The sequence below is a fragment of the Marmota monax genome, unplaced genomic scaffold (genome assembly GCF_021218885.2).
Source record: "Marmota monax isolate L192 unplaced genomic scaffold, Marmota_monax_Labrador192_F-V1.1 WCK01_AAM20220418_F8-fsc00084, whole genome shotgun sequence".
Lineage (NCBI taxonomy): Eukaryota > Metazoa > Chordata > Mammalia > Rodentia > Sciuridae > Marmota > Marmota monax.
The window spans coordinates 3,299,916-3,326,522 of record NW_026694575.1 but is presented as its reverse complement, the minus strand read 5'-3'; the positions used below and the strand labels follow the sequence as shown (position 1 = coordinate 3,326,522).

The window sequence follows — 26,607 nt, the reverse complement described above, 5'->3', positions numbered from 1 at the left end:
AGCTAAAGCTACTAGGGGTGGGAGGATGACAAGAACAAATGTTACCTGAGAGTCCTGTTCTAAATAGCAGGTAGAATATTACGAGGCAAGTGGGAGCCACGGAAGAGTCCTGAGCAGCCCTGATGTAATGTTCTCAGGGGTTAGTTGTGCAGATGGGTATGAGGTGTTCTGCAGGGGAGAAAGAGTGAGTCCACGCAGCAATGGACTCATCCTGAAAACTCTTTCAGCACTGTGTGGAAAAGCAGCTGGTACTGTGCCTTCCAGAGCACATTCCAAGGGGAGGTCTTTAGCAGATAGAAACCACCACTGTAAGCCTGCGCTCTCTCCTGGCTTTGCCCAATTGGAAGGGTTTTCACAGGTGGCAGACATCAGCTGTACCCCCTTCACCAACTTCACAGAACCCAGCTCCAGGAGCCTTCTGGTGTGGGGGCCCCATTACCAGGATTGCCAGCTTTTCCATCTGAAATGTGATCATTGAAAACAAAAGACTTTCTAATCTCCAGCACAAAGGTTTTGCCATCAGACAGACCAGGGTTTGAATTCTGTCTCTGCCACTTGCTACTGTTTGACTTGAATCTATTGTTACTCTCTGTCTGGTTTTCCTACTGGGGTACAACAGCCCCTGACTTTCAGGGCTGTCGTGAGCTACAGCTTAGGGCAGGGCCTGGGAGATTATAAGCATTCTTTTTAAGTACCTAGTGACTATGAGTCACCTGCTCGCAAATCAGAATGATCACAGAAGAGCAGAGCGGGCTTCCATTTTAACACGTGCAGATGGCCAGTGCCCAGGAAGAGGACATTCGTCCCATATTTCAGGAAATAAGTGTTTGTGTTTGGCTTCCTTCTACCCCGCATTCCATTGGTCACCGCTGTCCTTAAGGGCTAAAATAAATGATGGGAAAGGATATGACAAACCGTTGCTGTTTTCCAAGACCTTTGTAACCAAAGCATTTGTTCCTTAGCAACCTCGTAAATGTCCAACTACAAAGACCCACGTCTACAAATTGCTGTCAGCCAGAGGAATGACTGTAACTTCCTTGGTGCCGAGGTGAGAAGAATAGACTTCATTTGGGGTCCAAGTGATCACCCCCATGAGGAAGAGTTGGGGAAGGTGATTACTTGTGCGGGGCCATTGCTCATTACTAATTTGGGCATCCGTCATCTTTTGCCCATCTGCTGACCAGCCAAGGGACTCTCGGCAGTGGCTTGGGACTAGTGGTGGTGCTCGCTGTCCAACCAATCAAACTGCTCTGGGAAAAGGCATTTTTTTTCAGAGGAGAGGGAGGACATCTATTGTGGCTGCCCCTCAGAGTCCTTCTGCAGAAGCTTGGAGGGTAGCCTCCATTTAAGCAGGAACCTGCCAGCCATGGCTCTCAAATAAGGTACTAGATGGGAGGGCGGGGCACGATCAGACTCTGATGGGGCTCAATCCTGTGTCCCTTTACTGCACCTTATTTTTCTCAAGCTCTTGTCACCCCCTAAATGTCTTTAAGTCATTGTGGGGCCAGTGAGACATGTGTAAACTGCAGGTGCGGGATGTGTGGCGTAGGGAGTGACTAAGAGAAAGGACTTCAGAGACGTCGTGCCTGGGTGAGAGTCTGAGCTCCGCCACCTCCTTCCTGGGGTGCTGCACATGCGGTTTAGATTCACTGTGCCTCCACTGCCTGGGCTTTAAAATGGGGATAGTGACAGTATCCACACAAGAACGTCACAGTGAGGATGGAATGAGCCTCTGCCTACAAGGCGCTTGAATAGCACGTGCTTTGTACATGGTGAGCATGCCTCATTAGCATCCTCTGCTGGGTCAAGTTCACCTGGAGCAGAATCTGACCAATAAGCATTTGTTAAATATCCAATGAGTGAAATAACAAATTTGTAAAGGAAGTCCATGGAAAGGGACCAGAATTGCACTGAGGGCTTCTCTTCTCATAACCATCACCGTCACTTCTTTCTTCTGAAGTGCTGTCTTGAACAGGAGAGGGAGGGGTGGAGTTACTGTCGTTGAACCTGGAATGCCGTGCCACCCCGGGATCCGTGATGTCACCCTGTGGTTCTGAAGGAGATGCTTTCTCTGTCCCTTCTTGCCTCGTTCCCTCCCTCCTCTGACACCAGCTTAGGGACCTCTGTGGTAGAGACTGCTGGTTGTTGCCAACATCAGGATGTTCCTCCCCAGCCCGTTTGCAGTCAGGTGGGGGTATGTGCCCATTCTGGGCAAATAGGGCATAGTGTGGCTCATCCTCCACTTCTAGATCCTGCCATCCAATGTCCTGTGCAATCTCTCTCGTGCTCTTCCTCTGTTCCCATCTACCCTGGAAGGTGCCAGGGAACCTTTAAAGCCCCTGTTCTTGTGGCAGAACCACAAGATAGGAATGCCCTGGATACTAGAATGACTCTTGGAGGAGAGTCCGAAATTGCATCGTGAGCAATCAATACACGCTTACTAGAGGAAGCCACTGAAACGATGCGGTGTGTTACTTCGGCAGAGCTTTCAGAGATTTCCTGACTCCAGGCTCTCTTCCTCCCTAGTTCGCTACCCAAGATCATAGCCGGTCCCTGCATATCTTCCACTTCTTATCAGGCAGAAGGGGAGGGGTCACCAGGAAAAACGGGCAGCATCTTCTGTTGGCGAAATTCCAACTCCATCTAGCACATATAGGGTGTCTCATTATCCTGGTTCACCCAGGAGGGTTGCAGTTGGCCCAGGTGGGTATGCCTTTTAGTCCCAAAGCTGCTCTAGAGGGGGACATGTGGTCTTGTTCCTCGTGGTTAGTACATGCCATCCAGCATGACCCATGGTGGCTATAATGTGGGAAGGGGCTGGGGTGTGGAAACACAAGGAGTATCAATCAAGCCAGCCGTGGAGACTCCTTCCAGGGTGGGGACAGCAGGACTGCAGGGAAGCCATCTGGTTCAGGGGAGCCCGTGCTCTCTAGGACCGCAGTCCTAGGCTGCCACCTGGCAGCTTGCTTGGCGGACTGGCTGTCACTAGAAGGAGGACATTTTCCAAGAACCCAGGCCCTGGCCAGAGTTCCCTTTCCATGGTTCATCACTGGGAATCGATAACTCAGGCTGAGGACCAGGGACATCTGATTCCTCTGTTCTAGGACCCCATGATGATCCATCCAGGACACAGAGATGCTGGGGGGGCGGGGCACGCTGTGCTTGGTGACTGAAAAGGTTGTGCCATGGCGCGCTCTATCTAATAGGTCTGCAGACACCCTGGAAGGGGATCAGAAGGCACATGACCAAATCCCAGTGGAAGGGTGTATCTGTGCCTGGGTTGCCTGCAGGGAGGACGTTTGTCTCTCAAAGCAGCTTGTGTCTCTTGCAGCCACCCAGGGTGGGATTGCACAGTAACCCCAAATAAACACTGCTCCTCTCCCCGCGAATTCTCTTTCTCTGGCCTTTGAAAAATAACCCATGTTGGCACTCAAAGTGAGGACTGCGCCTTGGAGTCATTAGTCATACCCCAAAGTGGCACGAGAATGCAACTTTTACAAGAGCTCGAGGAGCAAGGAAATAAACCACAGCAAATATTTGACTGATCCAATTATAAATCTCTCAACTTCTTGGCAGAGACCAAGAAGGAATGGTAATTAAGATAACTTAGTGGGCTTCCAGAAGAGCTGGAGGAGAGGAGAGGTGCGTGGACCATTGAGCAGGGTCTGTCACTTTCCCAGAAGGGAAGGCATCCGCACACGGGGAGCAAGCAGCCCAGGGAGGCTTCTGGAAGCCACCCGGGTGCATACCTGCCAAAGAGGGCAAGGTTAAAGACAGACTCATTGCCCTTCAGAAAGACGTTATTGCTGGGTCCAGGACCCTGGGAGACCGGGAAAATAACTTTATTGCTATTTGGAACGTCTGCTGGCTGAGGGTTGATGGGGACTGGGAAAAGCAATAAATGGTGACATTTCCCATGGACGTCCTGCCGCTCCCCTCGCTCCACACTGGCAGCATCCCCGGCCTCTGGGGGCCTGATGTTGATTCTGCTTCAGATGGCCGGGCATCCTCAGCCATCGGTGGGGTTGAGGGTGGGCAGCATGTGTGAGCGCGGACTGCTTGAAGCCGCATTATCACGGGGTCTCTGGTTGCATCCAGTGACGGCGGGAGTGACTTTAGCCGCGGTGGGTCACTCACAGGGCCTGTTCATCTCTCTCTGCCTCCAGCCAGGCCTGTGGCAAAGTGTGCCCAGCTGATTCCTCATTAAAGCTCAATACAGCTTCTTTGCTCTCTTTGAAAGGGGCTGAGTGTGAGGGGAAGGGAGAGGGAGGAGAGCAGGGTCTTGCTGTCTTTCTGGGGACTGTTGAGCTCTGACTCGCAGCATCCGAGTTACTTAACTAGAGGCGACTGGTTCGGCTGTGGGCACTGCTGGGGCTATTGTGACAAGGAGCCCTTAAGCATCCATACAGGAAGCAGCCCCTGCCTTTCACAGCTACTCTGGTTACTGTGCCAGACCCGGCAGGTAAGGATCAAGCCCAGGAGAGACAGAGGCGAACCAAATGGGGTTCCTTAAAATCAGCAGCAGGGTAGAATTTATCCACAAGGGTGGAATTCTTGATTCTTTCAATATAGGTCCTCTGGCACTGGTGGAAAAGTCACTGCTAAAAATACGAAGCGCTGGATTATTTTGGCTAGTGTGTTACGTGCCAGGTGAAATGGAAAACGCCCATGTGTGTTATCTCACTCCATCTCCAGAAAGCCCTGGTCTCCTTCCTGTGTCTCAGGGACCACGAGGGAAGCAAAAGGTGCCCCCAGTGCCACTGAGCATGGCTGGCAGCCACACTAGAACCTGAAGTTGGATCTGCACGCGTGGTAGCAACCACGGGAGATCGCTCCAAGTTTTCCAAGGAGCTGGCTGTGGCTGCCAGCCTCTCTGGTGGCTGGCCTGTTTTCTGAGTCCCTTCAAGATGCCACTGAGTGGAGAACAGGGAGGAAGGCAGAGCGCAGAAGTGCTAGGGGCAGGCTTGGCCCGCACAGGCTGGCAACCTGAAGATGGGGGAGGTCTTGCTGGAGCAGTCACAAAGGCTGCCTGGAAAGGTCTGGTGGTTTTGCTGGGTATTGGCCATTCCTGTCTGAAAGCTGCTCTGAGAGCCAGCCCCTGCCCGGCTCTCTCAGGACCTCCCTCCCTGTGTTCCAGCCACACTGCTCTGCTCCTGGTTCTTGGAGCTGCCAACTTATCCAGCCTCGGGGCCTTTGCACCAGCCATTCCCTTGGCCTGGCCTGGCTTTCTCCTGATCTCACAGCTGTCTGCTTCCTATCATCCTGCACTGGCCTAAACTTTCTGTCTGTATTGCCTCTGAGTTTCCATCCTCAGAAAAAAAACTAATCACTCTGAAAAAGCTTGCTATTTATCTACTAATTTATAGTCCATTTCCCTCCTGTTGGATATGTACTCCTGGAGAGAGACACTAGCCTGTTTTATTCAACACAGTGTCCCTAGTGCCCTGAACTGTGCCTGGAATACAGTGGGTGCTCACTGAGGATCTTGACAGATTGGCTAGAAAAGACTTAGACCCAACCAACTAGACATTTGCCATAAAGTCTACACCGACATGGTGACTCTTGGTACTACAACTCCTTGGAGGACAAAGGCCTTCTGAGAAGTGTGTTTTGGGGGCTGGGGGTGTTGTTCAGTGGTAGAGAGCTTGCCTAGCATGCATGAGGCCCTGGGTTTCATCCCTAGCACCTTCACGCAAAAAGGATTTTAGGGAATTTTAGGAAACACTGTTGAGTTTCCCTTGTTTTTGTTCATTAATGCTCAGATGAGACGATGGATGAACATTTAACGAGGCCAGGCTCTGTGCTAAGGGATTCCCATGGACTCTCCTATTTAATGTTCATAAAACTCTACTGAATACAAATTAACCCCGCTTCATATATGGGGAAACTGAGGCACAGAGGTGGTATGGCTTGCAGAAAAGTTAATAAGTGGAGGATCTTCAGAAACTGCACCTTTAGCCCAGGGTAGTGGAGGTCAGTCAGCGTGCCCGGTCAACAGGGTCAGGCTGGGGTGTCCCTGGTCTCTCTCGTTTGCATGAGCATGTGTGTGAGAATGGTCTGTATGTACAGATTCACCTGGTGATTTCTAAACTGGGGTTCAGAGAAAAGAAAGACCTGAAGCACATCCCTGATTCTTGCTTTTGTTTATGTCGTGGGTGTAAAAACAGTCATTCATTCAGCAGACCTCGAGCTCCCACTTAGTGTCAGCACCAGGGATATGACATGGACAAGGCTTCTGTCCTCTGGACCTGATGGTACTAAGGGAGAGGATAACATCAGGGAGAGACGAGGGCCGTGAATAAGAAATAGAGCAAATTGGACCACCCTAAAGTCCATCAGCAGGATGGAGGACAGAGAAGTGTAGTACAGGGTCCCTCCTTGTTTGCCCTTTGACTTTCTGTTGGTTCAGCTGTAGGCTGGAAACATTAAAATTTCTCTTGATTCTTTCCAGACAGTGAGACAACATTCATATCACTTTTATTACAGCATATTGTTATAATTATTCTAGTTTATTAGTAGTTATTGCTATTCACCTCTTATCATGCCTCATTCACAAATTAAACTGCATCATAGGTATGTGACTCCAGCACAGGCTTGGCATCTAGGTGCTTAATAAATACTTGTTGAATGGATGAAGAGTTGGTAATTATTTAAAATAATCTCCAATGTCCCCTTTGTGGATGCAACATAGGGATTAAGATTAAATAATGAGCTTTAGGGATTGATAGGAATATATGTGGAATACCACATTGTAAGTAGCAAATCTTTGTTTTGGGGACTGTGGAACATTGGATAGGATTTAAATGAAGTTTTTTTTTTTAAAAATCAGGGCTGGGGTTGTGGCTCAAGTGGTAGCGCCCGTGCCTAGCTTGTGTGAGGCACTGGGTTCAATTCTCAGCACCACCATGTAAAAATAAAATAAAGATATTGTGTCTACCTAAAACTAAAAAATAAATATTAAAAAAAATCAAACACCTGCTTGACCATAGGTGTGTATGTACAGGAAAAAAATCCATATACATAGGGCTCAGTTCTCTCGAGACTTCAGACATCCAGTGGGGGTCTTGGAACATTTGCCGTGTGGAGCAGGGGACCAGGGGACCTGTGTATATCCACCCCACTGGAGATCTACACAGTAAGAACAGAAATGAGCCACGGGGACACATCCCTTTGAGGGAATCTCACCCACATCTTCTAAGTGAAAGAAGCCAGACAGAAGAGCACATAACTCCCAGAATAGATATGCCAGGAGACATGCATCTAGTTTCCAGCTACAGAGCACCAAGGTGCAGATGCGCAGTGGCCAGGGAGCGGGCAAGGCGTGGCCAGAGCTGGGGCGGGGCCTTAGGGGCGTGGCTGGAGGTGGGGTGGGGCCCTTAGGGGCGTGGCCATGCTCTGCATCAAGACTGGTGCTGCTGCTCAGGAGGATGAGCTTCTCACGTTTTAGAAATCAAAATGTTCACTGAAAGAAATGCGTGCCTTGGGTAGTTTTAAAATTATACCTAAATAAAGCAGATTTAAGAAAAGCAAAGCACGACAAGGACATAAAGTGTGATGAAATATGCTGTTTTCTGTTCCTTTGCTAGGAAAGGGCTTGCTGGAGGGGTGAGTTTCAGGCAAAGGCCCCACAGAAGAGGGTAGAGTGCCAGGGAGTATTGGTGAGGGGAAGAGCACACATCCGCTGCAGAATGCATGGGGCTCAGCTTGGATTTGAAATGATCCCCCAAAGGCCCTTGTGTTCGAGGCTTAGTCCCCAGCTTGGCACTACTGAGAGGTTGTGGAAACGTTAAGAGGGGTCTAGTGGTCTGCCTTCAGGTCTTTGGTGTGTGCCCCCAAAGGGGAAAGTAGGGCTCTTTCTCTATCGTGGGGTCTTTCCTCTCTATAAGTTGATTTGTCTCAGGTATTCCTTGCAGTAATGGAAGCTGACAAACACACAGAGGCAGGATGAGCTTGGTGGGACCCAGGGAAAGCAGGCAGGCTGATGTGGCAGGGCACAGAGTGAGGAAGAGGTTGCTGGTTACCAGACTGCAGAGGGCCCCAGCAGGACAGGTGACTGATGGCCCATCAGATATTAAATGAGCGCCTACTATGGACAAGTGCGTGGTGAGCGCCGGGGATGTCCATCTAGAGCTTGCTCTCCAAGACAACTTCAGAGCTCCTTGCAGCATGATGGGAGGCCAGAGAAGGATTTTCAGAGACTGAAAGCTCTGATAGATGGTTAAGATGAAACTCAAGTTCTTTTTGTAATAACAAGAAAGCTTCTGAACTGGAGTGTTTACGGAGCCTAACCCCTACGAGGGCCCTCTGGGGTTGGCAGAGGCTTTAAAAATTTGTTGGCTGAAGATAAGCAGATTATAGGTGCTGCCAAGATGTTTCCTCCCTATGTATCAAGCCTAAAATTGTTGTTTATAAGCTCTAAGAGAGCATATTTTGTCTTTATTTTTTTTCTCCTTTTAAAAGGAATCTATTTTGAATATCTGGGATGGGGAGGGTGAGGTAGTTGGACTGAAAAATGAACAGAAAAGGATGAAGTGTCTTTAGAGAAGAATGAATGGTCACCACTACTACTACGTGTTGTACATTGCAGGTCCCTTCCTCCTCAGAGTTGTTTCAGAGTGGGATTCCTAGCAGAAATGGCAATCGGGGGGTGGGGGGTGGGCAACAAGGCTTGAACACTGCATTTCTGGGTAGGTGGCCTTCCTGGGAATCCCTAGAGGGGCATCTGTGCTACAGCCCACCAGCCATACAAGGGCAGGGTTGGCTCTGCCTTATTCACTACTTCAGGACCTTGATCTATGGCACATACTAGGTGCTCAATTAATGCTGGAGGAGTACAATAGTGTGGCCTGTTTTTGGCAGAAGGATGTGTCTATCTGAAGAGGGGGGTCTCCCTTGAGAAATGTTAATGCTCTCACATGAAATGTCTGAGAACAGGAAGAAACCAAGGAAAACCACAGGTCCTGATGTCTTTACAAGACGGTCCCTGAAGCATGTAAAAGTGTACGAGCCTGGTTCACAAGGTGACTCTGAGCTTTATGGTGCCTGGAACATGTCAATATCCTTGCCAGGGTTATGTATCCGGCTGTAAATCTGCACCAACTCAGTCAGGGGCACAGCCATGAAACCTCCAGAGGGCTGTCCTGCCTCGGTCACACCTGACCTGCAACAGCACGTTCAAAAGGGAAGAGCTATGACCCTGCTGGTGAGCCACGGCCAAGGAGAAGCTCTTCCTGAAAAGAAGATTGCTTTGTGACGCTCCTACTCAGGATCTTCATTTGTCTTCTGCTTAGAAAAAAATCTTTGTCTCTTCCCTTCTCTTGTACCCTTCATGATTCAGCTTGGCAGCCCAATTCACATTAGCTAAACTGTGAAAGCAACCCAGATGCCCTTCAGTAGATGAATGGATAAAGAAACTGTGGTATATATACACAATGGAATATGACTCAGCATTGAAAGAGAATAAAATCATGGCATTTGCAGGTAAATGGATGAAGCTGGAGAATATCATACTAAGCGAAATAAGCCAATCCTAGAAAACTAAAGGCCAAGTGTTTTCTCTGATAAGCAGATGCTGATCCATAATGGAGCTGGGGGCGCATGGGAAGAATGGAGGAACTTTGGATTGGGCAAAGGGGACTGCAATGGAGGGGAGCGGGTATGAGGGAGTAGGGAAGATGGTCATGAAATGGATATCATTACCTGAGGCACATGTATGACTGCATGAATGGTGTGACCCCACATGGTGTACAACAAGAGAAATGAAAAGTTGTGCTCCATCTGTGTACAATGAATTGAAATGCATTCTGCTGTCATGTATAACGAACTAGGGGGAAAAAAAAGATTCAGCTGGGTTGTCTCTCCTCCAGGAAGTGGCCCCTAAACCCTAAACCCCTCACAGGTTGGAAGTCGTGGCTTATTTGTACTCCCAAACCTTTAAGTAGCGGTAATGGCTAACATTTGTTGGATAAGCCAGGTGTAGCTCAAATGACAAAGCATCGACTCCTATACACAGAGATAGCAGGATGCATACCATCAGCCCTTTGCCCATCCCTGGGGAGCCGTGTTTGGCCTGGACACAGTTGAATGCAGTGCACCCAGGAGAGGCACCCCAAACCTCTGCCCTGGGGAGGGTCCAGGAATCCCTGAGCTAGAAGATCCTGAGCTTTGCCATTTCTGTTAGAGCCTAAAGGCCCAGCTCAGTATGCACATCACTGCCTCCAGCAGAGGCCTGGCCATTCTCCTGTGCAGCCTTCGTTGCTAGGCTACCTGCCAGGGAGGTAGACCAGTTCGATTGATTGACTGATCTCCGTGGGGCACTTACTGTTTGCTAGGCCTCATCTTAGTTATTCTCACAACACCCTGACAAGGAATAGTCCTCATCTCACGGATGGCGAAGCATCTGGAGGGACTCACCCATAAACCCTTCAGCTGCCACACGGCAGAGGTAAGACTCAAACCCAGACCAGGCCGATGATGGGGTGTCCATTCTTATCTCCTGCCCTGTGCAGCACCTCAGGGTCCTCTTACTTGAGGGTGCCACTTGTCCAGTCCCCTTCTTCTTAAAGGAGAGCCACACCTTTGATCTGTGTCCACAGTACACACCTTGAGTGAGTATTTCTTGAGCACAGAAAGGGATTGATTTTAGATTTTTGTCTTCCCACAAGGTCACGCCCTCATCATGCTGCCTTTTGATCCATCCCAGGAGCAGGGTAAAAGGTATTGCTCCGTAGACCAAGCGAGACAAGTGGTGACCCCTGACAGCCTTACGGTCAAGGTCAGCGCAGCCAATGAGCATCTCTGGGCTTCCCGGGGATACACAATGGCTGCTGTGTCAGGAGGCTGGGAGGGGGGACGTCTTGCCTCCCAGGGCCCTGCTGATGCGATTTCTTATTTACTGCACCTTCCCTTCTAATTGTCTTTAGCCGACGGTTTATCACAAATGTCACATTTGGCTCTTTGCCTTCCCGAGATCAATAGGTGGGTCTCAAGGGGGCTGGTTGGGAAAATGTATCAAATACATCACCAAGGAGAGAAGGGATGGAGGATGTGTCCCGGTGCAAAATGACCTCCCTGGCACCAGAGAGGAACAGAATCACAGGCCTGGGCTGGCCTCTCTAGAACCACAGTGGAAGCTTGCGCCGGCCTCAGTGTGACCCTGTACAAGCCCGAGTGTCTGCTCCCTCACCCCCAAGTGGACACACTAAAGGCCCCCTCAGCTCTGAAGAAAGGAGGATTGGCTATTTTTTTTTTAAGACTAGACTATTTTTGAAGCATTTAAAATGAGTTTGTGGAAGAATATCCAGGGTTGAAAAGATTTCCTTCTCCCTTAAGCAAAGATCCAGGGTGAAAATGACACATGTGTTTGGATTCTGTATTTGTAAAAATGATTACTAGATGTGAACAGAAAACTGGAAAATAAACTAAAATGTTAGTCTTTTCTATTTTTTCCCAGCAGCACCATGTATGACTACAGAGTGACAAAAACACAAATCAAACTATCTTCTAAAAAAGCCATTGAAATTTGGTTTGTGTGGGGGCTTGGGTGATGGATACTCTGAGAAATCTGACAATGGATGCCACCATTTCTATGTGCGAGCCTGAGTCTGAGTGCTTTATAAAGGTTTTTCTCATTTGCATCTGACAGTCGTGCTATGGGCACATTGTATCGTCCCCGTTTTACAGAAGAGGTAATGAGGCACAGAGCTGTTGAGTGACTTGTCCAAGGTCACACAGCTTTGAGGGTGGTCGTCAATGAGGGCCAGGTGGTTGGGAGTGGATCGCTTCTTTATGCCCATGGTTTCCTGTGGCTAGAATAGCTCCATCAACCTCTCACAGAAGGCTTACTTAAACATCATTTTAAAAATATGTATTTAAGTATCATTAAAAAACTATAGTTAAGCCCCACACTGATTTGATTGATATCATGGCATCTAGTTATCTGAGGATATTTGGAATGAATATGAGGCCACTTAAACTTTGGCACTTAATGGATGGCAAACTGATTAGGACTTTATCTTGCAAAGGGAAACTCTGGTAATAAAAAGTTCATTTCGTCTCATACTCAGGAAGATCTGGTTATATCTGCAACAGTGCTGTAGTCATGAGAATGCATACTGAGTTTTCTTACATACACAAAAATGTGACACCAAACACTTCATTCGACCTCGTCTCCATTGGTCACCAAACACATTCCATTTGCAGAGATGTCAAAGGAGGAGTACTACATGCATCTTAGAATCAATGGGAGACACACGAACAATACAGGACTTCAGCCTGACCAGCCCAGCACAGCTAGAGGGACATTTCTGTAAGCACGGTGGTATCTTTATTCCATCCCCAGCATCTCTTCTTAAAATGTTTCCATAATCCTCCTCTTGAAAGTGCTGATCTCTCTACCTTCTCTGTTCATTTCTCTACTTGTGATCCACTGGGCACCCTCAGCCAGACCCACATGGGCCAAGATTTCTGTCCTAATCCATTCCAGAGACTTTCCAAAGTACTTTCATTGGCTCTTAACAATTCTTGGTTTTGGTGTGAGCTGTGATCTTACGATGTGGTTTACATTGATGCCGATGCTGCTGGATGTGACTGGGTACCAGGACAGGGTGTCTGATTGCTATGCCCAAGGGCTGCTTTGTGACCCTAATCTGCCTTCATCTGTGAAGTGGGGGTGCTACAATAGAATGGACCTCATAGGGATGACAGGAGGGCAAACTAAGGATCACACATGGCTGGTCCTGGGACACAGCAGCCCTCAGTAGTGACGCCTGGGGTGGTACCATTCTGTGTGGGCAGAGATGCTGGTGTTAAATGGGGGGGGGGCTCTCTGAGTAGAGAGCAGTTTCATAAGCGGCCAGATGAATGATGAATGAACATTGGTTTCTTATCATTATTTTTCTTCCTTGCAAAAAACACTCTCACTGAGAAAGGCTTCAATGGACCTCTTGGAAGCTCTTAATTTTGTGAAGATCTTGGAACAAAGCTTTTCCTGACATCTTTGAACATAGATTTGAACTTCTGTAACTGTCACTTATTAGGAAGCCTAAAGATCTGCACTGGGCTCCTTTTTGAATCCAGCCTGATGTGCATCTGCTCAGATAAAGTCATGCAAGCGAGGATGAGGATCTCGAGGATCTTGTTCAAGCAGAAGTCCAGGCTCATGGCAGGGTGTAAAACCAGGAGTGGAATTCCCAATGATGGTGAAATGGTCCCCCAAAAGAGATTATTATTAGTTTTTTAAAAGAGTGTTTCAAAATTTGGGTACAACTCCTCTCCTTTTAAATCTAAGACAAGGAACCTGAGCAGTTGTCAGATATTTTAAGTGACTTAACCTTGAAACAATTATTTTCTCTCACTTCTCTTTCAAGCTGTGGATCAATTTAATTGAAGAGTCTCTACGGCTCATAAAAGAAACGATTAAAGAAAATACTGTTGCTATTCACAACTACTTAAATATATTCATTATGATTTTTTTCCCCTCAAAACTGGGCAAAGAAAACAAGGTACATAAATCAATTAAATCTTGAGAGTGACTGAGATTACAGTCATTATCTATATCCATCCACCGCTTGTTTTACTTAGGATGGCTCAGCCATGGCACGGATTCGCTTTTGGTAAAGAGAGATTGTAAAAATTAAGAGGAGTTTGGAGAATATAGGAGCAAATAACCATGCTTCAACAACTTAAATGAATAAATGTTCAGATCTTGTTGTGTTTGCTTCCTGTGTGGGTTCATGTGTCAGTGTTGGGGGTTGGGGCAGGGGAGACTACCTTAACTTCAGTACCTTACTATAGAGTAAAATAAGTTCTCGAACAACCTAACCCCCAGTCCTATTCTCCTTTCTGTAGCTACATCCACATACACTGTCTAGGGGTTCTACATCCATGGATTAAGCCATCTGCAGATTGGAAATATATGGGGGAAAAATCACATCTAAATTGCACATGCACATTTTTTTTCCTTGTCACTAGTTCCTAAACAATACAGTGTAACAATTTACTCAGCATTTGTACTGAAATGTATTATATGTCATCTCCAGATGGCTTAAAGTCTCGGGAAGGGAGTTCTAGGCACATATTGTGCCATTTTATGTAGGAGACTTGAATGTCCTTGGGTTTTGATATTCTGGAACCAATCCCCCACGGAATTGAGAAATGATGCGCGCGCACACACACACACACACACACACAGACATGCATGCATACATACAAACATGCATGTACAGAGATTAACATAACGATGTGGACCTTATATAAATGCTATGTTAATAAACTGTCACTTTTTTCTGTTTTACACTGGGAGTTCTACTTAATATTTCACTTGAAGATGAAGGCCCTTTGCTCAGAGTATTGCAAACGCCTGACTTATGGCACCCCCAAGACTATATTCAGTCTAACCAGGAGATAGGGTGCAGCCCCTGATACATTCTCTCTTCTCGTTCTTTCTCTTTTTTAGGTGTGGTCTTGCTAAGTCACCCAGGCTGGCCTTGAACTTGTGATTCTACCTCAGCCCCCCACCTAGTTGGGATTACAGGATCCATGACCATGCTTGGCTTTTTCTCTTCCCTGTCCTGAATGCCATGAACCCAAGCATTGCCCTTCTCGGGAAACCCTCAGCACCCTCCCAGTGCATGCCCCTCAACCCAGGTCTCCTGTCAATCTCCAGTGTCTCAGGAGGCTTCTCTGAGCTCTCCGGAGGCTGCCCTCTGATTTGGACCGCTGTTGGGATGCCATCAGATAATCATAAGGGGGTCCATTGAGAAAGTCCTTTCCAAAAGCCCTTTCAGTCTGCCAGAGAGGAATCCGATTGGTTTTGCAAGATCTTTCTCTATACTTCAAGGTCTTTTGGGAAAAAAAATGTTTTTAAAAAATATGCTTTTAAAGGTATGCCTCCCTTCAAAATGAAGTTGAACACCGCCTTAAGGACTTCGACAGATCGCCACAGGATGTGCTGTGTGAGTGGACAGCAGGCTCTTGACCTTGGCTCCATCTTGAACTTCGTTGGAATGGGAGGCCCGGGAGAGCTGACCTACCTAGTATCTGGGCACTGCAAGGGTGGAGAGATAACGGCAAGCTGATAGTCAGGACAGCTGGGCACTCTGGGTCCCAGGAACCCTGTTAGTCCCACCTCTGGCTGAAGCCATGTACAGATTTACTTAGCAGGGCAAGAAAGAAGGGGACAAGAAGAGAAAGAGTTTCTTTTCCAATCATGCTGTGCAGTGGGAAGGGACAAACTGGAGCTGGCTAAGCCAACACCACAAATCGCCACCTATGAGTGTGCTCTGAAGAAATGCCATTAGGAGAATCTGCTGATGAGGACAAACGGGGAATGCTCGGAGCTCATTCAGTCCAAGTTCACACGTACCTCATCTGCCATATTTGCATATCTTTGGTCTGATCCTGGGGCAATTTGTGGTCTCTGAAGCATCTCCCTGCCATTGGTGGCTGTGTTTCATGTGTGAATAGTTTTGCTTCCCATCTTGTAGAAACAGCCTCCTGTAGTAAATTAGGGGTTGACAGCGTCTATCTTACTACCATGCAGTCCCTCGTACCTCCACTTACTGGGAGCTGTCAGAGCTCCGGGCCCACCCTCCGCCTCTAAGTTGCTGCTGAAAGTCACTGGGCTCCTGGCTCCATCAGTCTGAGTGATGAAATAGGCATTTTTAATATTTGCTAAATAGGATTGCGGAGAAGGTGAAGTCCCGGCAGGGTTCCCAAGCGGTAACTGCATCTTGTTGTCTCAGGTTAATCATGTACCTAATTTGCCGATTATTGACTTGTTCTCGCAAAGGGTTTTACTTGGCTTGACATATCAGCAGCAATCAGTGAAGAACTGTCAGGCAAACTTGCTCACTGCCTTAACCACCCAAGATTCCGACTTGCAGCAACAGCCTCTGAGATTTCCTTTGATGCCTAGAACACTGTAGCCAGGTCAGATTATTATTTCTTTCCCCCAGTCTGATCTATTTTCTTTCTACAACCAGGGTTCAGCAAATCTGACAGTTTGTAGGATTTCAAATATTTGGTAAGATGCGCTAGACTGCTGCTGTACACACATCATCCTCCTAAGAATTCAAGTTGGTAGGCTAAGAATGGCTCAAGACTGACTTTTTTTTTTTTTTGACTGTGTCTTAAAAAATGCAATGCAGAGTGTCAAAATGTTGCATTTAAAACACAATGTAATATCTACCTTTCAAACTGACAAGGCTTCAAAATTGGTAATACCTATTTTATGCAAGGGTTCAAGTAAATGAAATGGGCGTTAGGCAACGCTGCCGGTGGGTAGGAGTATAAATGGTGCAATCTTTCAGGACAATTTAGCAATATGAATAAAACCCATAAGGGTTTATTTTTAGGACACGGATTGAGGAGGCAAAGACCAGCCACGAGGACAGGTATCATAGCATTTTATGTGTAAGTCATTAGGGTTTTTCATTGATATTTCTGGTGTTCTTCCTTCCAGGGACATCTTTAGATTGTACTTCCTGCTCCATTGAAGTTAGGAGGTGACTTGCTTTGGTTAATATGAGAAAGACTTCAAAGTTTATACGTCACTTCCAAACAAAATTCATCAGGAATTGGTGTACAGAGGAGCTGGTGATATTCCGGAGAGTGAAGCCTCTGTTGGTTTGTGTCCTTGAATGAGGTCTACCTTGAACAAAGTCCTAATGAACTGAAGAGGAATGTGAACCACTCAGAGCTAGTGACATTCGAGTCTGGGTAGTTCTGAGTTGGGGCTCCTGAGTACAATTTGGGGGCTTAACAGTATCTCTGGCTCTACCCCAGGATGCTGGTAATGATCTCCTCCCAGTTGTGACAACTCCCCAAATTTTCAAATATTACCAAATGACCTGGGGATGGGATTGGGTATAGGCCAAAATCACCCCTGGTCAAGAGCCCTGAATACAGAGTAAACAAGAAATTGCCCTAGTTATTTTAAGCCACCAAGATTCTCAGACTGTGTTTTAATGCAGTGGATTTTTTTTAAAAAATAGCAAAAACAATACATTAACATTTAGCCAAAGGGGACTATTTTGAAATGTGGGTATTTTTACTTTCTTCTTTGGTTGCTAAAATTTTTCTGCAATACAGATGTAGTTTGTTCTTTAGTAAGAAGAAAATAACTAGAAAATGAATTTATTTTAAAAGTCTATATTTATATAATTGCCTATCTATAAACAGTGCTTGTTAGGGTTACATATACTTTTTTTTTGAGGTGCTGGGGATCAAACCCAGGTCCTCGCACATGATACGCAAGTGCTCTATCATTGAGCTAAACCCCTAGCACCCAATTTTTAAATGCATAATGAATCACTTGTATATAATATCTTCTTTTCACTGTGTTGGTTTATAAAGTGCTTTCTCATTCTATCTTTGTTGTTACATAATCACAACAATGTCCTGAGGCTTAGGTCACAGGTAGAGAAGGAGACCAAGGCCATGGCAGGTTGAGGGACACATCCAAGGTCACCTGGCTACTGTGAGGCAGGGTTACATTCAGCAGTGCTCTCTTTAGCTCCAGGAATTCCTCTCCTAGACCATGTTGCCTCTGTATCTTTTGTAAAAAACCAGTTTCAAAAACTCAGCTGGGACTGGTTCTGATTCTTGGGAAATTTAAGCAGGTAAAAAAGGATTCTCCTCTGTATTTAATATCCTTGGACAAGGATACTAAACCTTATAGGCATTTGGTCAGAGCATGAGACTCTGTAAAATTTAAACATAACCATTTCATACAACATAGCCAACGGAATCCCCCCTCCCCGTCTCCTCCGCCCTCTCCAGCTCACATGAGTCACCTTGGCTAGACTGCCAATCCCCATAGAACTTATGTTCCTTGATAGGATATGCCAATAGAAATGAGAAATTCTATAATAGTTTGAGATGTGAGTGAGTCACCTATCTTGGTGAAGAGCTAAGCACCGTCTCCTCCAGGAAATGTAGCTCATCAAATGGACATGAACGCAAGTAATGGCAGGGAATGAATTTGGGGATGTGTAAGGAGGTGTTTTCTTTTTTCCTTTCTTTTCTTAAGTAGCGCCCCTATATTGTACCTGTCTTGTGCATTTCAGAGTATCTGCACTGTTCCTCGCTTCGGTGACCCCCCGATACACCCTGAATTCCTAAATTGGCAGCTCCACCGATATCCCAGCACGCATCCGTCTATGCCTATTCATTTCCCTCCCCTTGAGATGTGTGATGGGGCTGTCCCTGGAGCTATTTTGAGAGGATGATCACTAGAACAATCACCAGGTTGGCAGGAGATGGACAGTGTGGTACAGCCACAAAAGAAAAAAGGACATTGTCACTGAGGACTGGACTCCTGATTGTCAGAGCAGCAGGGAAACGGGGTGGAGTGTGCTCCTGCCCGCTGTCCACCATCAGTCAGCTGCAGAGTCTTGACTTGTCTTGCTGTAATTATTGTTTTTTTCCAAGACTCTCTTTGCCAAAAGCATGCAAAAGAAGGGCGGAAGGAGAGTGCTTTAAAACAATGTAGGGAGGAAATGTTTCCCCAGCATAGTTTCTTGCAGTCAACTGGCTGAGAGGAAAGTTATGCTCAGCTGTGCCCAGAGGCATGTTCGTGCTCACCTGAATCCTGCCAATAAGCACATCTCACCACTGCAAACCCTGCACGAGGCTCCAGCAGAATCACTGGAGCCTGAAGGTCAAGGAAACCACCGAACAGTCTGCATAACTTCCCGGAGCAGCACCCTGCTGCCCTGCCAGAAGCTACAACAATGCCCCTGGGACTCCTTTCTGCTGAATTCCTGTCTTTTTTCTGGGTGAGAATCTCTGTGGAGAGCAGATGCGATTTCTTTCTGAGGAGCTCTTCTCGGTCAGAGGCTGTGTTAACTCATCTCTGGATAATCAGTGCCTAGCCCAATAAATATCTTTTTGGATGGATGGATGATTGATTACCATTTTACACATTGGTCCCTATAGCATGGGCTGTGTAGGGTAATAAAAACGTACACAGCCCTCCCTGCTCAAAAACGAAAGAGTCCTTTGAGTCCTCATATTGATCATTTCAGGCTATAAAGATGGGATTGCAAATAAGTTTCATCTTGAGAGTCAACACTGGTCGATTGGTAGTGGCTGCCTGGAGAGTTATGTCAGAGGTATTTGTGCACTGGGTCCAGTGAGGAAAAGTACTGTCATTGATTAGCAATGCCTGCCACAAGCTAAGGACAAGGAAAGGGTGGCCCGATAGCCTCACGTTTGCCATGGTTTTAAAGCCTTAAATTCTTCCAATTGAATTTTCTAGATGAGTACCTTTCCAATACATGTCAAAGTCAGCTTTGACTGGATATACAGGTTCCCTCTCTACTGGTGTTTTTTCCTAATGTGCTTTATGTTTTGCTGGATTTGAGGGTAAACAAGGAAGAGAAAAGCACGTGGCTTGTCTCAGGACATATAATTATTACTGGAAAAGAAAACCTAGCTAGACAGGTGTTCAATCACCCCAAATGGCATGTGTAATAAAATTTCTACCAGGACAAATTAAACAAGACTTAAGAGGAAAAAAAAAGTAACCCACAATGTAATCTAGTCTTCTTATTTTTGGTACTGGGAATAATCTCAGTTTCACAGTGCTAAGGACTTCCCAAGGAATTGAGCAGGGGTCCAATCAGAAACCACTGTGGAATCTTGATTTGTTACATAAATTCCCATAGACAGTAGAAGGTTGCCAAGTAATGTTTCAATGAATGAACTCAATAACAAAGAATCCAAAATTAACCTGCAGGGCAAGCAAAGCTAGCTTCACCAGATAGGGATGTTACCCTTTTAAAAAATATATATGATTTCTGTAACATAAGTGTCGCTATTTTATAATTCAGAAGTTCTAGTACATTCACTGTTATGCCATCATGCCAGCCACCCAATATCAGAGCATGTCCATCATCCTAGGCAAGAAATTCCATCCCTATTAACAGTCAGTCCAATACTCTGGTAAACACGAATCCACCAATCTTCTGCTTTATGGACTTGCCTATTCTGAACAGTTCATATAAGTGGAATCATACAATATGTGGCTTTTTGTATCTGCCTCTTTCCCGCTAAGCATAGTGTTTTCAAAGTTCATGCATGTTGTAGCTTGAAATAATGTTCCATTCCTTTCTAGATCTGAATAATCTTCCATTGTATGGCTATGTCACATTTTTTTCTATCCATTCATCATTTGGACATTAGAGTTGATTATACTTTTTGGCTGTTCTGCTAATGCTGCAATATCCATTGGCATATATTTTACAGAAAACAATGTCTTGCCGGGCATGGTGGTACATGCCTGTAATCCCAGCAGCTCAGGGGGCTGAGGCGGGAGGATTGCAAGTTCAAAATCAGCCTCAGCAATTTAGCAAGGCCATCAGCAATTTAGCGAGACCCTGTCTCAAAATTAAAAAAAAATTAAAAAGGGCTGGGGATATGGCTTAGTCATAAAGCACCCTGGGTTCAATCCCTGTACCAAAATAAGTAAGTAAGTAAGTAAGTAAATAAATAAATAAAACAAATAATAATGTTTTCAATTCTCTTTGGGCACATAGTAGATGTGGCATTGCTAGGTCATTTGGTCATCCCATGTTTAACTTTGGAAGCATTGTCAACCCCTTTTGGGGATTGAAACACCATTTTTCATGGCTCCTGGCAATTTATAGGGTTCCATCTCTCTGCACCTTTGCCATGCCTGTTACTGTCCAGGCTTTAATGAGAGGTGTCCCCGTGGGTGTAAAGTGGCAGGTGCATATGCATACATTTTTAAACACATAGTTACACGGAACCTGGCCATACCTGGGCATGCGATGGTGGGAGTCCCCTTCTTATATAAACACCAAAGAGAGCGTCTTTGCCCAGGGAGATGTTGAACTTTAAGAACTGAGGCTGACTGATGTGAATCTGTGACCTCCAGAACACCCCTGGCGGGACTTCCTGTGTCACCCGCCGACCAACTTCGGCTTCGCCACTGTCTATGCTGCTGTTTTTCAATGACCAGGGCACTGGAAAACAGGAAGAGATATTGAATCAGTGACAACTATATACATTAGCCGGCTCTACATTTCTGTTTAATATGTCAGAATTATTTGTTTCAATATTAAGATTAAACATATGGCAAGAGTCTCTTGAAGTCACAGCTAAAACATTTAGGTTAAGTAACAAAGCTATAAACTCATATCCCAGAGCATCTAAAATCTTGGCACAAGACTTTCTAAAAATTCTGTGATTACTTTTACCGATCAAATATAATAAGAGCTGGAGTCAGATAAGTACGCGTGAAGCTTTCAACCACCCCAATATGACTGGAATGCAAAAATCATCAACAGGGAAAGGGGGAGGGTGACAGTAAGATGGCTCCATATTTAATTCCTGCAGACTTTCACATTATTCTTTCAAGCACAAATAAGTCCAATAATGACACATTGGACAAAAAAATCAGCACAAATAAATAAAATAACTCAGAAGAAAACGGAGGGCTGATGGGAAGCTGAGCCGGTACTGAGTTAACTCTTTCTCAGAAAGTTACAGGGAGGGGTCCGAGATACCGTGGAAAAGCCATGCCTCTCTCGGGAACATCTCCACATCTCTGCTACGTTATTGGAAATTGCTTTTATTGAAAATACCAGTTGCCTATACTCAGCATCCTTTTGATCTTTAATAACAGGAGTTTGAGAAATAATCGGTTTTGAAAGAGGTGTCTTCGTAACTGTGAACTAGCTTTGTCTCCTACACTTCTGAGGGTGATTTCCTTTACCACCATGGAATTGTGTAAAGCTGGGAGTTGCTAATAGTTGCTCAAGAAAAGAAAGCGGGGCTGGGGCTGTAGCTCAGTGGTAGAGCGCTTGCCTTGCACGTGTGAGGCCCTGGGTTCGATCCTCAGCACCACATACAAATAAATAAATAAAGATATTGTGTCCATCTATAAGTAAAAAAGTATTAAAAAAAAAGAAAAGAAAAGAGAGAGGGTGGATCATATTCCTTATCTCCCAAATGGGAAAAACCTAGTCAGAAATCTGTAGTGTAAAGGTCAATTGCAAGGACTTCAAATGGATTTTGAGCTTGGTGGGTCATATAACACACATATCTTATCACCCGCCTATCTTCTTCAGAACTTCTAAACCAAGTGAAGACAAACAGAAAGAATGAAAGTCGTTCTGCGTCAAGGGTCTTTCTCCTCTGGGTATTGGTCATGGAGGTGGCCCTGCAGTTTGGACACCTTTTCTAACCTGAGTGTGGAGGAAGTTCCCCTCTGTAATGTTTAGAATCTTGAAAATATTTGTTCATATCTGGTCACCACACATTGCAAAGGGTTTGGGATGGTCAGGAGAAATGATAAAATCGACAAAGACCAGTGTGTAAGGTGAACAAACTCGTCCACCTCTGTAGAGCTTGCTCCGCTATCTCGCTACAGCATCAAGACAAGACTCATGTGATCTTGGCCTCAGTTTTCCCATCATAAAATAGAAAGGTGACATTTTTAGTCTCGGAAGCTCTTGCATATCTAAATTAAAAAAGAAAAAAAAAACCACAGAGTGACTTGAATGTACAAATTTATTTTCTCCTCTTTTTTTTCCTTTAACACATGGAAGGACAACTCCATTTTATTGTGCTCAAGAGTGGGTCAAATAAGAAGGAAGCAGGAATCCAAGATAAAGTAGGAGAATCACTGGTTTGGATCTTATGAGATACTTCTGACCTCTAGGATGGTCAAGTTAGGAACTGAAGTTTGGAAATCTCATTCCACAACATATTTAAGAAAAGAAACACCAGAAGTCCTGAGCAGTTTGGATCTTTAGATGGGGACTGAAGGTTTTATCCCACACCTGAACATCTTAATGCTGGCTAGAGTTTCTACCGGGTGCTGAAACAGACCTGCGGGGGAAGGAATATGTGTCAGTGTTTTAAAGCAGGGACCCCACGACAGAGAAGGCCTGGGTGTGGATCTTGGCTTTGATGCTTCTCTCTGTGTCTCAGTGTCCTCTGGTGTCCAGTTGGGGGCACTGTTACTATTTTTTGTCTGGTTACTATGAGGAATTACTGAGTTAATCCATGCAAAACTCATAGAATAATTTCTGGCACAAAATAAGTCTTCTTATTATCGCTAAGGCTCTAAGCCCAAAGAGAATGTGGTTTATTGGGGGGTTCTGCTGAAATCATGGCAGGTCCGGGGGAAATATTTATTATCAGAAGTTGATCAGAAGGTCTGATTACCATAAGTTAGAAATTAATCTTTACTTCAAAATGCTGCTTTTGATGGATACCACCCTGCCCCAAATTAAGATTTTGGGGGAAGGAATATAATCAAAAGGAAACCGTAAGAAAGAGAGGAGGAAAAAAAAAACCTCTGAAAAAGAATACTTTGGAGGTCTTTGACAGAGATTAAAAGCCATCCTAGCAACGTGTATGGCAACAAGTTGAAGGAGTGCACTAAAAATAAAAAAGAACTTTAAAGACATCATATCTTGAACCTTAATGAGATGTGCCTGCCTTCATGTCTGCTGGGCTTTCAGGGTTTGCAGGGCCAATGGCAGCATATGACAAAGAGGCAGGAAATTGGCACCCAGGAGACCTCTGAGCTACTGTGGAAACCAACATGAATTCTGATCACATCAAGCCAAATGTGGATGCTGGAGATACACAAGGAGGCTGGCCTCCAGAGAATCTTTGCTCTGGAGAAACTCAGATATGGAGGCTCATAGGTCTGGTTCTTATACTAGTGGGATCTCTTCCCTCTTTTACTAGACTCTGGATTTAGGATACTGAGCTCAGTAAATTGATTACTACTAACATTGAGTACAAGGCACCTTCCCAGTGGCCACCACCCTGAGGTTTCAGATGCTCCCTTCCTTCGTATCCCATCCACCAAAGAGGTGGTGCACCTGGGGTGTAAAGTACAAGTTTTTGGAACCACAGAACGGGGCTCAAATCCCAGCTCTACTTCTTCCACACTGTGTGACCTCCAATAATTTGCTGAACCTGTCTGGGCCTCCAATCCTTCTTTGTGAAATGAGAACCACAGTAATACTACCTCACAGAATGGGGTAACAAGTGGACCCATAAAGAAGACTCAGTGCAGGGCCTCGCACGTAGTAACAGTAAAATAAATGCTATCTAGTTACGTGGAATGAAATAAAAGAAGGAAAAATGATACAGGAAAGCATCTGGCTTTCTTTACAAAATAAAGGATCTTTTTTTTAAAAAAGAAAACTCTGTGTATATGATAAACATGTATATGTGTGTGTGTGTGTGTGTGTGTGTGTGTGTGTGTGTAAGTGTATGTCCACTGAAAGAATCTAATTTTTTTGGAATCAACTTTTAACCATGAGAACAAGCTTAACCTAGGGAACTGGGGCCTGGCCAAGGTCAAGTTCACTGTCACAGCCAAGCTGTCCTTTCCCTCATGACACTGTTGCTGCTCCTGTGCAGACCAGACAGGTTCAGCTCTGTGTTGGTGTTTCTGCAACAACTTCACCTCCTTCTGCCTCAGCTGGTAACATGGCTGTTGGCATCTAGAGTGGCTTTTGGTGTTTTCCTCCAGTTCTCCCACGGACACTGTGCTCCCTGGGGTCAGGCAGAGCTGTGGAGTACCTCAGGGGCCCTGGGCTGAGCGCCTGGCCATCCGTGTGTGCTCTATACCATGCTGCTGAGCAGCAGCCAGCTCCACCTGCCCATCTGGTGGGTATTTTAACTACACAATGACCACGTAAAGGAGCTTTGGAAAGCTGCATGAAAATGGAACTTAGATAAAAAAAATAGATTTACCTTTGAGAGCTTATGTGGCATTTACTATTTGAAGAAACTTCCTTATACAATCTTTTTAAGAGTTATGAAAAAACTTCTAATTTATCTTTTGTGTGAAATAAGAAAATACTTTGGGGAGATGCAATACAGTAGAAAGGTCCTTTAGATTAAGAAACCCAAATCGGGGGCTCTGCCCCTGATACTTAGTGACCTTGAGCCTTTGGTGGAAGGAATGGGTGGGAATGAGCTTTCTGCTGATAGACTTCCAAGCAGCTGTGTATTGAGAAGGTCTAGCTCTCAAGGTCTTCATGGCTTTGCCTACAGGAGATATTTAGACTCAAAGGTGTCTTAAGTGGCCTACAGAGGACCAGGAGGGCCATCTTCTCAGTGTGTCCAAGACTGTACGAGACAGTGTGCAGGGGCCAGAGGGGGAGGAAGTGTTAACAGAAAGCCTTTATGGCTGGTTGGTTACAGGTGACTTTACTTTTAATAAACTTGATGTGTTTAACATACTGTATCCATACTATTAAATAGCTAGAGACTGCTTTCACAGTGAATTCTCCAGATGTGTGACTACTGCATTAGGCTTTGCAAAAAGGGGTTTTCATTCTGCCCACATATAAGTACACATACATACTGTATCTGTGTGTGTATGTGTATGTACATATATGTAGTACATATATAACTATATATGTATGTATATTTAATTCTCATTTTGAAGTAATTTCAGATTTACAAAAAAAAGAACAAAAGCATCACTAAGAATTCCTATAATCATCAACCCAGATACCACAAATGTCATATATATTGGCTTTATCATTCTCTCTAAATACATATATGCGCATATATATGTATAGTGTATATATATTTGCATATGCAGTAGCTCTCTGCATCTGTGGGTTCTATATCCACAGGTTCAAAAAACTGCAGATCAAAATTATTCAGAAAAAATTGAACATGTACTAAATATGTGCAGATTTTTTTTTTCTTCTCAGTATACCTTAAATAATACAGCCTACTATTTCCATAGCATTTGTACTATATTCGTTATTATCATGAGATGATTTAGTGTATATGGGAGGATGTGTTATGTTATATGCAAACAATCTACCATATTATGTAAGGACCTTGAGCACTTGCAGGTTTTGGCCTCTAGGGTTTTGGAAATAATTCCCACAGATACAGAGAGATGATGGTTTTTGAGTATATATATATACTCAAAATATCTGTGTGTGTATATATATATATATATATATATATATATATATATACACACAGATATTTTTTTGTCCTGAAACTTTGAAAGTAATTACCCACAGATCTTCCTTTACCTCCAAACACTTGTTTTTCTAGAAAACAAGGACAATCTTTCTTCAGAACCACAGTACAGATATTAAAGGCAGGAAATCAACACAGCTATAATGTAATATTTAGTCCACACATTTCATTGTAATTTCCTAAGGATTACACTAGTCCTTCTTATAGCAAATGGGAAAAAAGGTCCAGCCATGCCTGTCATCCTAGCGCCAGCACCATGACTCATCCCTAAAAGGACATCACTGTGAGACAAGCAGCAAGGAAACACGTGACTGAGGTTCTGTCTTTAGCTGCAGGGTAGGTATCCTCCTGTGGGGTAGGTGTCCTCCTGTGGGGTAGGTGATCTCCTATGGGGTAGGTGTCCTCCTATGGGAAAGTCTGGATCTCAAGGGGGCTCAGGAGAATTGGTTTAGCTCAGCTCTAATAACCTCTAGCAAGGTGATTTTGGGCTTGTCACCACCCCTCTGTGAGCCTGTGTGGTGTGCTCATCTGTGTAAGGGGCTGCTTCTGAGGATTAAACCATGTGACATGTGGAGACTTTAGGTGCCTCTCCACCTTTCT

At 45.1% G+C, this 26,607-nt stretch overlaps 1 protein-coding gene across 15 annotated transcripts in view; it reads right to left on the bottom strand.

Moving 5' to 3' along the window:
• Tenm2 (teneurin transmembrane protein 2) overlaps positions 1-26,607 on the bottom strand; it is a 1,244,871-nt gene that overhangs the window by 148,879 nt on the left and 1,069,385 nt on the right. For all 15 annotated transcript variants that reach the window (XM_058571810.1, XM_058571809.1, XM_058571811.1 and 12 more), the window contains one exon: positions 20,785-20,990. In XM_058571810.1, coding sequence (XP_058427793.1) covers positions 20,785-20,990 — 206 coding nt within the window. The remainder of the gene's footprint in view (positions 1-20,784; positions 20,991-26,607) is intronic.